This window comes from Callionymus lyra, chromosome 14, assembly GCF_982586985.1.
Source record: "Callionymus lyra chromosome 14, fCalLyr1.hap1.1, whole genome shotgun sequence".
Taxonomy (NCBI): domain Eukaryota; kingdom Metazoa; phylum Chordata; class Actinopteri; order Syngnathiformes; family Callionymidae; genus Callionymus; species Callionymus lyra.
In genome coordinates, this window is record NC_141831.1 from 1,177,243 (window position 1) to 1,194,519 (window position 17,277).

General features: G+C 42.7%; 1 protein-coding gene across 1 annotated transcript; it reads left to right on the forward strand.

The window, feature by feature from the left end:
- The first annotated feature begins 2,069 nt into the window (after positions 1-2,069).
- scn4bb (sodium channel, voltage-gated, type IV, beta b) lies at positions 2,070-10,783 on the forward strand. The gene is made up of 5 exons (XM_087807301.1): positions 2,070-2,167; positions 4,702-4,865; positions 6,672-6,891; positions 9,213-9,342; positions 9,400-10,783. Exons 1-5 carry the CDS (start codon positions 2,113-2,115, stop codon positions 9,494-9,496), a joined length of 666 nt encoding a protein of 221 aa, XP_087663427.1. The 5' UTR covers positions 2,070-2,112; the 3' UTR covers positions 9,497-10,783.
- Positions 10,784-17,277: the final 6,494 nt, after the last annotated feature.

Genomic DNA, 17,277 nt, shown 5'->3' on the forward strand with positions numbered 1-17,277 from the left:
ACCTCCTCTACCACAGCACCTCCTCCACACCAGCACCTCCTCCACCACAGCACCTCCTCCACCACAGCACCTCCTGCACCACAGCACCTCCTCCACACCAGCACCTCCTCCACACCAGCACCTCCTCCACAGCACCTCCTCCACCACAGAACCTCCTCCACCACAGCACCTCCTCCACCACAGCACCTGCTCCACCACAGCGCCTCCTCCACCACAGCACCCCCTCCACCACAGCACCTCCTCCACCACAGCACCTCCTCCACACCAGCACCTCCTCCACACCAGCACCTCCTCCACAGCACCTCCTCCACCACAGCACCTCCTCCACAACAGCACCTCCTCCACCACAGCACCTCCTCCATCACAGCACCTCCTCCACACCAGCACCTCCTCCATCACAGCACCTCCTCCATCACAGCACCTCCTCCATCACAGCACCTCCTCCACACCAGCACCTCCTCCATCACAGCACCTCCTCCACCACAGCACCTCCTGCACCACAGCACCTCCTCCTCCTAAGCACCTCCTGCACCACAGCACCTCCTCCATCACAGCACCTCCTCCACCACAGCACCTCCTCCACACCAGCACCTCCTCCACCACAGCACCTCCTCCATCACAGCACCTCCTCCACACCAGCACCTCCTCCATCACAGCACCTCCTCCACCACAGCACCTCCTGCACCACAGCACCTCCTCCTCCTAAGCACCTCCTGCACCACAGCACCTCCTCCATCACAGCACCTCCTCCACCACAGCACCTCCTCCACACCAGCACCTCCTCCATCACAGCACCTCCTCCACCACAGCACCTCCTCCACAACAGCACCTCCTCCACCACAGCACCTCCTCCACACCAGCACCTCCTCCATCACAGCACCTCCTCCATCACAGCACCTCCTCCATCACAGCACCTCCTCCACCACAGCACCTCCTCCATCACAGCACCTCCTCCACCACAGCACCTCCTCCACAACAGCACCTCCTCCACAACAGCACCTCCTCCACAACAGCACCTCCTCCACACCAGCACCTCCTCCACCACAGAACCTCCTCCACAGCACCTCCTCCACACCAGCACCTCCTCCACCACAGCACCTCCTCCACAGCACCTCCTCCACCACAGCACCTCCTCCACCACAGCACCTCCTCCACCACAGCACCTCCTCCACAACAGAACCTCCTCCACCACAGCACATCCTCCACCACAGCACCTCCTCCACAGCACCTCCTCCACCACAGCACCTCCTCCATCACAGCACCTCCTCCACCACAGCACCTCCTCCACCACAGCACCTCCTCCACCACAGCACCTCCTCCACAGCACCTCCTCCACCACAGCACCTCCTCCACCACAGCACCTCCTCCATCACAGCACCTCCTCCACCACAGCACCTCCTCCACCACAGCACCTCCTCCACCACAGCACCTCCTCCATCACAGCACCTCCTCCACCACAGCACCTCCTCCACCACAGCACCTCCTCCACCACAGCACCTCCTCCACAGCACCTCCTCCACAGCACCTCCTCCACCACAGCACCTCCTCCACCACATCACCTCCTCCATCACAGCACCTCCTCCACCACAGCACCTCCTCCACCACAGCACCTCCTCCATCACAGCACCTCCTCCACCACAGCACCTCCTCCATCACAGCACCTCCTCCACCACAGCACCTCCTCCACCACAGCACCTCCTCCACCACAGCACCTCCTCCATCACAGCACCTCCTCCACCACAGCACCTCCTCCACCACAGCACCTCCTCCATCACAGCACCTCCTCCACCACAGCACCTCCTCCACCACAGCACCTCCTCCACAACCTGCACTGCAGAACTTTCTCTCGTCCTCCAACAAAAGTGGTGAGTCTGCAAAGAGGCTCAGGCGGGGGAGGCGAGGGAGGCGAGGGTGAGGAGGAGGAGGAGGAGGAGGTGTGAGGAGAGTGAGGAGGGTGAGGAGGTGGCTCTTCGCCAGCAGCCACGAGAAAAGTTCTCCTGAAGGACGAGAGTGTTCACAGGAACATGCTCCTCACTGACTGCAGCAGGAGAAGGAGGTGAGTTTGAACGTCGACGTGCTTCAGCTTCAGCTCCTGTGACCTGAAGGAAGAAGATGGAGGTCGAGGTCCTTCTGAGGCCACGAGTCGTCGTCCTGGTCCTCCTGCTCGGTAACTATGGTCCACCAGTGCTGTTGTGTTGTGTTGGGTTGTGTTAGGTTGTGTTGTGTTAGGTTGTGTTGTGTTACGTTAGGTTGTGTTGTGTTACGTTAGGTTGTGTTAGGTTGTTTAACATTGTGGATAGTTGTGTTCTGTTGTGCATGTTGTGTTAGGTTGTGTCATGTTTCTGTTGTGTTGTGTTGTGTTGTGTTGTGTTGTGTTGGGTTGGGTTGTGTTAGGTTAAGTTGTGTTAGGTAAGTGTTGTGTTAGGTTGTGTTGTGTTTTGTTGGTTTGTGTTGTGTTGTGTTGTGTTGTGTTGTTTTAGGTTGTGTTGTGTTAGGTTGTGTCATGTTGTGTTAGGCTTAGTAGGTTGTTTAACGTTGTGTATTGTTGTGTCATGTTGTGTATTGTTGTGTCATGTTGTGTATTGTTGTGTATTGTTGTGTCATGTTGTGTATTGTTGTGTCATTTTGTGTATTGTTGTGTCATGTTGTATGAGGTTGTTTCAAGTTGTGTATTGTTGTGTCATGTTGTGTATTGTTGTGTCATGTTGTATGAGGTTGTTTCATGTTGTGTATTGTTGTAAATGTTGTGTCATGTTGTGTATTGTTGTGTGACGCTGTCTAATGTTGTGTATTGTTTTGTGGTGTTGTGACGTTGCTCTTTGGTTATGTGATGCTGTGTGTTGTTGTCTAATATTGTGCGTCTGCTGATGTGTCTCTTAAAAGTAAGAAAACCTGCAGAAATAGTTGATATTTATCTTTAATATCATTCATTTATTATAATTATTTATTATAATAATTTATTATTATTATTTATTATTTATTATAATTATTTTTTATTATTTTTTATTATTATCATTTATTATAAAAATGTATTATAATAATTTATTATTATTGTTTATTCAACATAAACTAATTAATTCCATTTATCACACATTACATGATTATTAATAAAACATAATGTTTGTTATTTCATTGACTCTCATGCAGCTAGCACTGCTGGCCGCTAGCTTAGCTTAGCTTAGCTTAGCTTAGCTTAGCCTGATTTTACTTTGTATCTACTTTAACTAGTTTACATGTATTTTTGTTACTGTGGTTAAACTAACTGCCGCAAACATCTAATCAACATAATAAACTTGACGACTTCTGCTCTATGATGACACAGAAAGAAACAGTGTCTTTGTAACATGTGTACAGGATATAAACTTAGTAGAATTAATAGTTACATTGAAACACACTCGAGGTACTTTCACTCAACAAATATATGTATATATTTATACGTGAAAGAACTAGTTTCTTACCCTGACTCACCTCCAATATTTGATATTTAGCTTGAATTGTCTTGTCATTTTAATCTCACATGTTTTATTCATCTTTTTGTTAGCATACAACTGAAGCTAGCTAGCTGTTAGCTTAGCTTAGCAGTCCAGTAATAGAATAAGGAATAAACTGTTCAAACAAATGTTTTTAAAAACTGAAAACATGGTTTCTTTGACTCAGAGTTAGCATCTGGTCGTTACGCTAGCTAGCATAGCTGGCGTTAGCATTAGCAGGGACATAACAACATGCTAACAAATGTAGCTTCAAACAGATGAGAGTTGCTGGTGCGAGTCTGTGTTGCATCATAAACGTGGTCTCCAGGTGCTCGCGGCGCAACAGGGCGGCCATGTTTGTTGTGTTGCAGGAGTGGAGTGACGACACAACAAAGATGGCCGCCGAGGTACTTTCTGCAAACTCACTGCTGCAGTGGAGCAGCTGCAGGGGGGGGGGGGGGGGAGACGATCAATAACCTTCTCACGTTTGACCTCCGGCTTCTCTCGTCCTCGCGACCTTGACCTTCACACTGTTCACGTGTCGTTTCAATAAAGTTGTGTTTGGTCTGAGTTTCTGCTGCGTTTCTGCTGACGTCAGCCTGCGCTGATGCGCGCGCACACTAGAGGGAGCCATTTATAACTGAGATGATTCGTCAGCAGGAGGTTTGAAGGATTCAAGGTCAGATCGTGATTAAATCAGAAGAATAAATGTTTAATAAACGTTTTATATCATGTTTTAAATCATTTAATTATACTTTGTTTGTATACAAATGTTTCATTTAGTTTTTTAATAATTTAATTTTTAAAAAGTTCATATTTGATTCTTAATGAACGTATTTTTATTTGATAATTAATACATTTAGTAACTTGAATATTTCTAATCAATATAAAAAATGTATGATAACAAACTACTGGTTATAAATAAATCTTAATTATCTTCAATTATTATTTAATTAACATGTTTGGTTCGTCAAGAGAGAAAAATAAAATAAACACAACCATTATTTATAAATAGAAATATAGAAACACTCTTGTTTGTGTCGTCTCCGGGTCAAAGGTCAACGACCTCCACCACTGCAGATGTATTTATGGAGGCCAGGGAGGTCGTTGACCTTTGACCCGGTGACAACACAAGGGTTAGACTTGTTGTTTAATAATGAAATAATCCTGATGCTGGTGTGATTTGAAGGAACAACAACATGGACTGACCCTGAGGTGTTGATCTGTGCAGGTCTCTGGTCTGCTCAAGGGCTGGAGATGCTGGTCGGTAAGATCCCGGTCCTGGAGGCCGTGAACGGCAGCACCGTCATGCTGCCCTGCACCTACGCCAGCTGCATCGGCATAGACAACCTCTACTTCAACTGGCAGTTCAACCAGGACGGCACCATGGTCAAGGTTTGTCATCGCTCACCGTGAAGGTCATGTTGATGGTCATCGTGAAGGTCATGTTGATGGTCATCATGATGGTCATGTTGAAGGTCATGTTGATGGTCATCGTGAAGGTCATGTTGATGGTCATCGTGAAGGTCATGTTGATGGTCATCATGATGGTCATGTTGAAGGTCATGTTGATGGTCATCGTGAAGGTCATGTTGAAGGTCATGTTGATGGTCATCATGAAGGTCATGTTGATGGTCATCGTGAAGGTCATGTTGAAGGTCATCATGATGGTCATGTTGATGGTCATGTTGATGGTCATCATGATGGCCATCATGATGGTCATCGTGAAGGTCATGTTGATGGTCATCATGATGGTCATGTTGATGGTCATCGGGAAGGTCATGTTGATGGTCATCATGAAGGTCATGTTGATGGTCATCATGAAGGTCATGTTGATGGTCATCGGGAAGGTCATGTTGATGGTCATCATGAAGGTCATGTTGAAGGTCATGTTGATGGTCATCATGAAGGTCATGTTGATGGTCATCGTGAAGGTCATCATGAAGGTCATGTTGATGGTCATCGTGAAGGTCATCATGAAGGTCATGTTGATGGTCATCATGATGGTCATGTTGATGGTCATCGTGAAGGTCATGTTGAAGGTCATGTTGATGGTCATGTTGATGGTCATGTTGATGGTCATCATGAAGGTCATGTTGATGGTCATCATGAAGGTCATGTTGATGGTCATCGTGAAGGTCATGTTGATGGTCATCATGAAGGTCATGTTGATGGTCATCGTGAAGGTCATCATGAAGGTCATGTTGATGGTCATCGTGAAGGTCATGTTGATGGTCATCATGAAGGTCATGTTGATGGTCATCGTGAAGGTCATGTTGATGGTCATGTTGAAGGTCATGTTGATGGTCATCGTGAAGGTCATGTTGATGGTCATCATGATGGTCATGTTGAAGGTCATCGTGAAGGTCATGTTGATGGTCATGTTGAAGGTCATGTTGATGGTCATCGTGAAGGTCATGTTGATGGTCATTATGAAGGTCATGTTGATGGTCATCGGGAAGGTCATGTTGATGGTCATCATGATGGTCATCGGGAAGGTCATGTTGATGGTCATCATGATGGTCATCATGATGGTCATCATGAAGGTCATGTTGATGGTCATCATGATGGTCATGTTGATGGTCATCATGATGGTCATCGTGAAGGTCATCGTGAAGGTCATGTTGATGGTCATCATGATGACCTCATGAAGGTGATGTTGATGGTCATCATGATGGTCATGTTGATGGTCATCATGATGGTCATCGTGAAGGTCATGTTGATGGTCATCATGAAGGTCATGTTGATGGTCATGTTGATGGTCATTATGAAGGTCATGTTGATGGTCATCATGATGATGATCGTGACGACCCAAGATGGTAATGTTGATGGTCATCATGAAGGTCATCGTGAAGGTCATGTTGATCTTTATTATGAAGGTCATGTTGATGGTCATTATGAAGGTCATGTTGATGGTCATCATGATGATGATCGTGACGACCCAAGATGGTAATGTTGATGGTCATTCGTGAAGGTCATTGTTCGGTCATTTTGACGTCATCATAAAGGTCATTGTTCAGTCATTGTGATGTCATCATGAAGGTCATCATGAAGGTCATCTTGAAGGTCATTGTTCGGTCATCATGAAGGTCATCTTGAAGGTCATTGTTCAGTCATTGTGACGTCATCACAAAGGTCAACTTGTAGGTCATCATGAAGGTCAACTTGAAGGTCATCGTGACGGTGAGTCTCTGCTCTCAGGTGTGTGAGGCCACGATCCCGTCAGAGGAGTCGGTGCCGAACGTGAAGGTTTTCCGCGACCGAGTGGAATTCATCGGGAAGAACCAGAACAAGAACGTCTCCATCCTGCTGTGGAACATCACGTTCGAAGATGGAGGCCAGTACACGTGTTTTGGGAGGAACCCCAAAGAGAAGTTCAAGAACCACAGCGCCATCTTCAGTCTGATCGTGGTGGAGGAGTGTGAGTTACATCTATGATGGTTTTGAAGCATTAGATGATTTTTGATCGTCGTTGAAGATCACATGACGGACTGTTGTCTAGTAAACTATACACACTAGTATTATAGTAAACATTAATTCATTTGATTATTGCAATTTAAATATCACATTTTCTGTGTTAAAAGTTTGAATTAGTGTGTTTGTCAAGATTGTGTTGATACGTATCACAATACAATGATACAATGTATATATAGTGATAGTGTAGTAACAAGTATACATGTGTAGTATTGTCCAGTACTTGACTCTGGTGTTGTGATAGTGTAGTAACAAGTATATATGTGTAGTATTGTCCAGTACTTGACTCTGGTGTTGTGATAGTGTAGTAACAAGTATATATGTGTAGTATTGTCCAGTACTTGACTCTGGTGTTGTGATAGTGTAGTAACAAGTATATATGTGTAGTATTGTCCAGTACTTGACTCTGGTGTTGTGATAGTGTAGTAACAAGTATATATGTGTAGTATTGTCCAGTACTTGACTCTGGTGTTGTGATAGTGTAGTAACAAGTATATATGTGTAGTATTGTCCAGTACTTGACTCTGGTGTTGTGATAGTGTAGTAACAAGTATACATGTGTAGTATTGTCCAGTACTTGACTCTGGTGTTGTGATAGTGTAGTAACAAGTATATATGTGTAGTATTGTCCAGTACTTGACTCTGGTGTTGTGATAGTGTAGTAACAAGTATATATGTGTAGTATTGTCCAGTACTTGACTCTGGTGTTGTGATAGTGAAGTAACAAGTATATATGTGTAGTATTGTCCAGTACTTGACTCTGGTGTTGTGATAGTGTAGTAACAAGTATACATGTGTAGTATTGTCCAGTACTTGACTCTGGTGTTTTGATAGTGTAGTAACAAGTATATATGTGTAGTATTGTCCAGTACTTGACTCTGGTGTTGTGATAGTGTAGTAACAAGTATATATGTGTAGTATTGTCCAGTACTTGACTCTGGTGTTGTGATAGTGTAGTAACAAGTATACATGTGTAGTATTGTCCAGTACTTGACTCTGGTGTTGTGATAGTGAAGTAACAAGTATATATGTGTAGTATTGTCCAGTACTTGACTCTGGTGTTGTGATAGTGTAGTAACAAGTATGTATGTGTAGTATTGTCCAGTACTTGACTCTGGTGTTGTGATAGTGTAGTAACAAGTATATATGTGTAGTATTGTCCAGTACTTGACTCTGGTGTTGTGATAGTGTAGTAACAAGTATATATGTGTAGTATTGTCCAGTACTTGACTCTGGTGTTGTGATAGTGAAGTAACAAGTATATATGTGTAGTATTGTCCAGTACTTGACTCTGGTGTTGTGATAGTGTAGTAACAAGTATACATGTGTAGTATTGTCCAGTACTTGACTCTGGTGTTGTGATAGTGTAGTAACAAGTATATATGTGTAGTATTGTCCAGTACTTGACTCTGGTGTTGTGATAGTGAAGTAACAAGTATATATGTGTAGTATTTCCCAGTACTTGACTCTGGTGTTGTAATAGTGTAGTAACAAGTATATATGTGTAGTATTGTCCAGTACTTGACTCTGGTGTTGTGATAGTGTAGTAACAAGTATATATGTGTAGTATTGTCCAGTACTTGACTCTGGTGTTGTGATAGTGTAGTAACAAGTATATATGTGTAGTATTGTCCAGTACTTGACTCTGGTGTTGTGATAGTGTAGTAACAAGTATACATGTGTAGTATTGTCCAGTACTTGACTCTGGTGTTGTGATAGTGTAGTAACAAGTATATATGTGTAGTATTGCCCAGTACTTGACTCTGGTGTTGTGATAGTGTAGTAACAAGTATATATGTGTAGTATTGTCCAGTACTTGACTCTGGTGTTGTGATAGTGTAGTAACAAGTATATATGTGTAGTATTGTCCAGTACTTGACTCTGGTGTTGTGATAGTGTAGTAACAAGTATATATGTGTAGTATTGTCCAGTACTTGACTCTGGTGTTGTGATAGTGTAGTAACAAGTATACATGTGTAGTATTGTCCAGTACTTGACTCTGGTGTTGTGATAGTGTAGTACAAGTATACATGTGTAGTATTGTCCAGTACTTGACTCTGGTGTTGTGATAGTGTAGTAACAAGTATACATGTGTAGTATTGTCCAGTACTTGACTCTGGTGTTGTGATAGTGTAGTAACAAGTATACATGTGTAGTATTGTCCAGTACTTGACTCTGGTGTTGTGATAGTGTAGTAACAAGTATACATGTGTAGTATCAATGTTAACGACAGTATGGTGAGAAGAAGACGTAACATGTTTGTCACAGTGAGGGTCGTGGACAACACTCTCACCATCTTGATCGCCTCCACGGTGGGCGGAGCCATCGCTCTGCTCATGGGCTTCATGCTGCTGAAGAACTTCACGCTCTTCGTTCTGTCCAAGATGGAGGAGAAGAAGTGAGTTCTTCAGGTTCCTCTGCAGCAGCGACACCTTCTCACGTCTTCTCTCCACAGCAAGGAGTGTCTGGTGACGTCTTCAGGGATCGACAACACAGAAAACGGCCTCTCGGGATCCAAGGTGGAACCCAAACCCACACCAAAGAAGAAGTGATGCTGGTCCTCACCTCCATGTTCACGACTTCAGTTGATTTAGCACGAGAAGGTCATGAACGGAAGCATCTCAACAACTTCTTGATCATGTGGTAGATTCAACGTCACGACAGACACTCATAGATCAGGTTATTTTTAGCTAAATTAAAGGAAAAAGGCTTGAATTTAACAAAACATTTATTATTTGTTTGAAAGACTATTTTTGTGGAGATAAAGTTAACCATGAAAGCCTTCGCTAACTGTAGCATAGCATGCTAGTGCTAGCCGCGCTAATGCTAGGCTAAGATACGCTAACGTCAACAAACCTTGTTTGATCTCGTTTGTTTCAACGATGAACTGGTTTCTCTCGACCCTGAAGCAGATGTTTCTCCAGATGTTTCTCCAGATGTTTCTCCAGATGTCGAGAAGATCGCAGCTTGTGCTTCAAGTCAATGCAAAGGTGCCTGTTTACGTTCTTCCTGTGGACAGAACAACATGAAGCTTGAAATCCAAGAGCAAAAAACTCCGCCTTAGATCAAAGACTAGATGCTGCTTTAATAATAAATGAAGCATGTTCATGTAACCATGCAAACATATTAACACGCCAGAATGAATGACATGTTTTGATATCTGCTGCTTTAACAGTGTTCAAGGAAAGTATATGCAACAGTCTGACCTGGTCAGACAGGAAATGATCTGGTCAGACAGGAAATGATCTGGTTAGACAGGAAATGAACTGGTTAGACAGGAAATTAAATGGTCAGACAGGAAATGAACTGGTTAGACAGGAAATGAATTGGTTAGACAGGAAATGAACTGGTCAGACAGGAAATGAATTGGTTGGACAGGAAATGAACTGGTCAGACAGGAAATGAATTGGTTAGATAGGAAATGAACTGGTCAGACAGGAAATGAACTGGTCAGACAAGAAATAAATTGGTTAGACAGGAAATGAACTGGTCAGACAGGAAATTAAATGGTCAGACAGGAAATAAATTGGTTAGACAGGAAATGAACTGGTCAGACAGGAAATTAACTGGTCGTACAGGAAATTAATTGGTCGTACAGGAAATGAACTGGTCAGACAGGAAATTAACTAGTCAGACAGGAAATGAACTGGTCAGACAGGAAATGGACTAGTCAGACAGGAAATGAACTGGTCGGACAGGAAATGAACTAGTCAGACAGGAAATGAACTAGTCAGACAGGAAATTAACTGGTCAGACAGGAAATTAACTAGTCAGACAGGAAATGAACTAGTCGGACAGGAAATGAACTAGTCAGACAGGAAATGAACTGGTCAGACAGGAAATGAACTAGTCGGACAGGAAATGAACTAGTCAGACAGGAAATGAACTGGTCAGACAGGAAATGAACTAGTCAGACAGGAAATTAACTAGTCAGACAGGAAATGAACTGGTCAGACAGGAAATGAACTAGTCGGACAGGAAATTAACTGGTCAGACAGGAATGAACTAGTCGGACAGGAAATGAACTGGTCAGACAGGAAATGAACTAGTCAGACAGGAAATGAACTAGTCGGACAGGAAATGAACTGGTCAGACAGGAAATGAACTAGTCGGACAGGAAATGAACTGGTCAGACAGGAAATGAACTGGTCAGACAGGAAATGAACTGGTCAGACAGGAAAGTTACAAACAAATACCTCGAGATATTCAAAGAACTGTTGTGTACTTTAACACGTGTGAGTCCAGTTGTGTAGAGAAACCAAAGTTGAATGAAGACGAGAGGTTGTGTTTTTGAATGTGTCCATGCGCGCAGGAGTGAGTGGGCGGTGGTGTCGTGCCTTGACATTGTTCTGTTGAGCAGGAAACATGAGTTGGATGATGAGGATCAGCACCTCCATGTCTCATGGTTCTCAGTAGATGATGTGACTTGAAGAAGCAATAATTTAATCATTTTGATTTGTGTGTGTATGTGTGTGTGTGTAGGTGTGTATGTGTATGCGTGTGTGTGTGTGTGTGTGTAGGTGTGTATGTGTGTGTATGTGTGTGTGTAGGTGTGTATGTGTGTGTGTGTGTGTGTGTGTCTGTGTGTGTGTGTGTGTGTGTGCATGTGTGTGCTTGTGTGCATGTTTGTCTATTTGTGTTCATGTGCATGTTTGTCTATTTGTGTTCATGTGTGTCTGAAATGTGTGTGTGTGAGTGTGTGTGTGTGTGTGTGAGTGTGTGTGTGTGTGTGAGTGTGTATGTGTGTGTGAGTGTGTATGTGTGTGTGAGTGTGTGTGTGTGTGTGTGTGTGTGAGTGTGTATGTGTGTGTGAGTGTGTGTGTGTGTGTGTGTGTGAGTGTGTATGTGTGTGTGAGTGTGTGTGTGTGTGTGTGTGTGTGTGTGTGTGTGTGTGTGTACCTTCATTCTAAGACAGTTGTACTCAAGGAGAAAAATGCACTTTAATGTTTCTTTCTTTGAAATAATGTGAAACAAGGTTTTGTTTTTGTTTGAAAGTTCATTGACATGTTGACCTGTTGACCTGTTGACCTGTTGACCTGTTGACATGTTGACATGTTGACCTGTTGACCTGTTGACCTGTTGACCTGTTGACCTGTTGACATGTTGACATGTTGACCTGTTGACCTGTTGACATGTTGACCTGTTGACCTGTTGACCTGTTAACCTGTTGACCTGTTGACATGTTGACATGTTGACATGTTGACCTGTTGACCTGTTGACATGTTGACCTGTTGACATGTTGACCTGTTGACCTGTTGACATGTTGACCTGTTGACCTGTTGACCTGTTGACCTGTTGACCTGTTGACCTGTTGACATGTTGACATGCGAGAACCACGATGGTGTCACTTCAGAGAACGTTCAGTGTGAGTCTCCTCAAGGTTGTGTAACTCATGTCAATAAAGAGGATCAAACCTGCTCCGTCTCCTTACTCAAGGTCGTGACCTTGACCTCTTGTAAAGGGTTAATATTGAACACTTTCTAACAACAAACATAAATAACAAACAACAACAATAAATAAAAACCATGTCTATTTATATGTCTCCCTCTAGTGCTCGTTCACAGAACTGCACTCGTGGTTCCATGTGTTTGAACAGAAGGTTCTGGTCTGTTATCTTCTCTGGTATCTGGAGTTCTCTGACCCAGCTTCACATCGGGTCAATCCTCCAGGCCTGGTTGATGCTGCTGAGGTTTTCTCACTGGACGGTGCTGGACCTTCATCAGTAGGTCTGCCCCAGTGGTCTGAGGGAACACCTGCAGTGACCCTTCTTCAGTGACCCTACTCCAGTGTCCCTACTTCAGTGACACCACTCCAGTGACCCTACTTCAGTGACCCTACTCCAGTGACACTACTTCAGAGACCCTACTCCAGTGACAATACTTCAGTGACCTTACTTCAGTGACCCTACTCCAGTGACACTACTTCAGTGACCCTTCTTCAGTGACCCTACTCCAGTGACACTACTCCAGTGACCTTACTTCAGTGACCCTTCTTCAGAGACCCTACTCCAGTGACAATACTTCAGTGACCTTACTTCAGTGACCCTACTCCAGTGACACTACTTCAGTGACCCTTCTTCAGAGACCCTACTCCAGTGACAATACTTCAGTGACCTTACTTCAGTGACCCTACTCCAGTGACACTACTTCAGTGACCCTTCTTCAGAGACCCTACTCCAGTGACAATACTTCAGTGACCTTACTTCAGTGACCCTACTCCAGTGACACTACTTCAGTGACCCTTCTTCAGTGACCCTTCTTCAGTGACCCTACTCCAGTGACCCTACTCCAGTGACACTACTCCAGTGACCCTACTTCAGTGACCCTTCTTCAGTGACCCTACTCCAGTGACACTACTTCAGTGACCCTACTTCAGTGACCCTACTTCAGTGACCCTACTCCAGTGACCCTACTTCAGAGACCCTACTCCAGTGACACTACTTCAGTGACCCTACTTCAGTGACCGTACTCCAGTGACCCTACTTCAGAGACCCTACTCCAGTGACACTACTTCAGTGACCCTACTTCAGTGACCGTACTCCAGTGACACTACTTCAGAGACCCTACTCCAGTGACACTACTTCAGTGACCCTACTTCAGTGACCCTACTTCAGTGACACTACTTCAGTGACCCTTCTTCAGTGACCCTACTCCAGTGACACTACTCCAGTGACCCTACTTCAGTGACCCTTCTTCAGTGACCCTACTCCAGTGACACTACTCCAGTGACCCTACTTCAGTGACCCTTCTTCAGTGACCCTACTCCAGTGACACTACTTCAGTGACCCTACTTCAGTGACCCTACTTCAGTGACCCTACTCCAGTGACCCTACTTCAGAGACCCTACTCCAGTGACACTACTTCAGTGACCCTACTTCAGTGACCGTACTCCAGTGACCCTACTTCAGAGACGCTACTCCAGTGACACTACTTCAGTGACCCTACTTCAGTGACCGTACTCCAGTGACACTACTTCAGAGACCCTACTCCAGTGACACTACTTCAGTGACCCTACTTCAGTGACCCTACTTCAGTGACACTACTTCAGTGACCCTTCTTCAGTGACCCTACTCCAGTGACACTACTCCAGTGACCCTACTTCAGTGACCCTTCTTCAGTGACCCTACTCCAGTGACACTACTCCAGTGACACTACTTCAGTGACCCTTCTTCAGTGACCCTACTCCAGTGACACTACTCCAGTGACCCTACTTCAGTGACCCTTCTTCAGTGACCCTACTCCAGTGACACTATTTCAGTGACCCTACTTCAGTGACCCTTCTTCAGTGACCCTACTCCAGTGACCTTACTTCAGAGACCGTACTCCAGTGACCCTACTTCAGTGACCCTACTCTGGCGTGTCTGGGCGGAGAACATCGGTGCGTCCTGGGCTTCCACCTCCACATGTGCCAGGGCAAACCTCCACCACGTGGCAAAGAGTCAGTAGATCATGTTTTTTTGGGAGCTGTCGTGCCCCCTCAGTTGACCTGGGTCCTGGGCTCTATGAACCCCGAGTTATCTGATCATAACCTCAGGTTCTACGACTGACCCGGGAAGGTCGGTGTGAGAGGCTGCACCAGCTTCAGTCGTTGAGTTTCATCAGAGACCAGGTCTGAAGGATTAACCAATGACTAAGCTCGGTTAGAGGGCTTCACACCAATGGTAGAACCTGGAGTTATGATGAAATAACTCAGGGATTTTCCACTCAGTCATATTAAATTCATGTTTTAGTCCAGAACATGACCTTTGACCCGAAGGGTTAGCAAACATATTCAGTGTCAGGGGAACCAGCTGCTACATTGACCTGTCACACCTGTGGTTCAGGGACAGGTGAGTATATTATATATTATAAACATCTACTGTGTTTATATGTTTACATTGATATGTTGTTATTGTGTTGTTGTTTTGTGACGACCAAAACAAACACACAATGTTATTGAATCACTGTAATGACAATAAAAGCTTAAAATGTTTCACATTAAAATGATAATAACAAGACGCACATACGACTGGAATATTTATATATTATATTATATATATTTCTAATCATCAGGAAACTTCACCTACACTCGTGGATCTGATGGAGAACATGTTTGAAATTATGTTTCAGCTGATGTTTCTGATGTTCTTCTGACACAAAGTGAATAAAGTCAATAATCAAGTGAATAAAGTCAATAATCAAGTGAATATAGTCAATGATCAAGTGAATAAAGTCAATAATCAAGTGAATATAGTCAATAATCAAGTGAATAAAGTCAATAATCAATTGAATAAAGTCAATGATCAAGTGAATATAGTCAATAATCAAGTGAATAAAGTCAATAATCAAGTGAATATAGTCAATAATCAAGTGAATAAAGTCAATAATCAAGTGAATAAAGTCAATAATCAAGTAAATAAAGTAAACAATCAAGTGAATACAGTCAATAATCAAGTAAATACAGTCAATAATCAAGTGAATAAAGTCAATAATCAAGTGAATATAGTCAATAATCAAGTAAATAAAGTCAATAATCAAGTAAATAAAGTCAATAATCAAGTGGATATAGTCAATAATCAAGTAAATAAAGTCAATAATCAAGTAAATAAAGTCAATAATCAAGTGAATATAGTCAATAATCAAGTAAATAAAGTCAATAATCAAGTGAATAAAGTCAATAATCAAGTGAATATAGTCAATAATCAAGTAAATAAAGTCAATAATCAAGTGAATAAAGTCAATAATCAAGTGAATAAGGTCAATAATCAAGTCAATAAAGTCAATAATCAAGTGAATATAGTCAATAATCAAGTGAATAAAGTCAATAATCAAGTAAATAAAGTCAATAATCAAGTGAATATAGTCAATAATCAAGTGAATAAAGTCAATAATCAAGTAAATAAAGTCAATAATCAAGTGAATATAGTCAATAATCAAGGGAATAAAGTCAATAATCAAGTAAATAAAGTCAATAATCAAGTGAATATAGTCAATAATCAAGTGAATAAAGTCAATAATCAAGTAAATAAAGTCAATAATCAAGTGGATATTGTCAATAATCAAGTGAATAAAGTCAATAATCAAGTAAATAAAGTCAATAATCAAGTGAATAAAGTCAATAATCAAGTGAATAAAGTCAATAATCAAGTGAATATAGTCAATAATCAAGTAAATAAAGTCAATAATGAATTGAATAAAGTCAATAATCAAGTGAATAAAGTCAATAATCAAGTGAATAAAGTCAATAATCAAATGAATAAAGTCAATAATCAAATGAATAAAGTCAATAATCAAGTGAATCAGGGGTGCGAGTAGATCGTGTGATTTAATAAAATATGATATAAGAAAATAGTAAAGAGAGCTCTGATTGGCTGCTGTGCATGTCAATCAAATGGTTAGTGCCCCAATTGGTTGACAATTTGATTGACATGCACAGCAGCCAATCAGAGCTCCCGCCTCTTCCACTGAACGCACGGAAAAGATGAAAAAAAAATATGAATCGAGAATAAAAAGAGCAAGACGTGCAACAGTCATTTTACACAGTTCAGAAAAACGTTATAGAATTATAAGCTTGTTTTTTTCAAATAATATATCGAACAAAATAATGTTTGATCGCATCAGGTTCTTCTCTACGAGAGTCACAAACATTAAGTCACTTCAGGTTCTTCTCTAGAGTCACAAACATGAAGTCACTTCAGGTTCTTCTCTAGAGTCACAAACATGAAGTCACTTCAGGTTCTTCTCTAGAGTCACAAACATGACGTCACTTCAGGTTCTTCTCTAGAGTCACAAACATGAAGTCACTTCAGGTTCTTCTCTAGAGTCACAAACATGACATCACTTCAGGTTCTTCTCTAGAGTCACAAACATGAAGTCACTTCAGGTTCTTCTCTAGAGTCACAAACATGAAGTCACTTCAGGTTCTTCTCTAGAGTCACAAACATGACGTCACTTCAGGTTCTTCTCTAGAGTCACAAACATGAAGTCACTTCAGGTTCTTCTCTAGAGTCACAAACATGAAGTCACTTCAGGTTCTTCTCTAGAGTCACACACATGAAGTCCCTTCAGGTTCTTCTCTAGAGTCACAAACATGAAGTCACTTCAGGTTCTTCTCTAGAGTCACAAACATGAAGTCACTTCAGGTTCTTCTCTAGAGTCACAAACATGACGTCACTTCAGGTTCTTCTCTAGAGTCACAAACATGAAGTCACTTCAGGTTCTTCTCTAGAGTCACAAACATGAAGTCACTTCAGGTTCTTCTCTAGAGTCACAAACATGAAGTCACTTCAGGTTCTTCTCTAGAGTCACAAACATGAAGTCACTTCAGGTTCTTCTCTAGAGTCACAAACATGAAG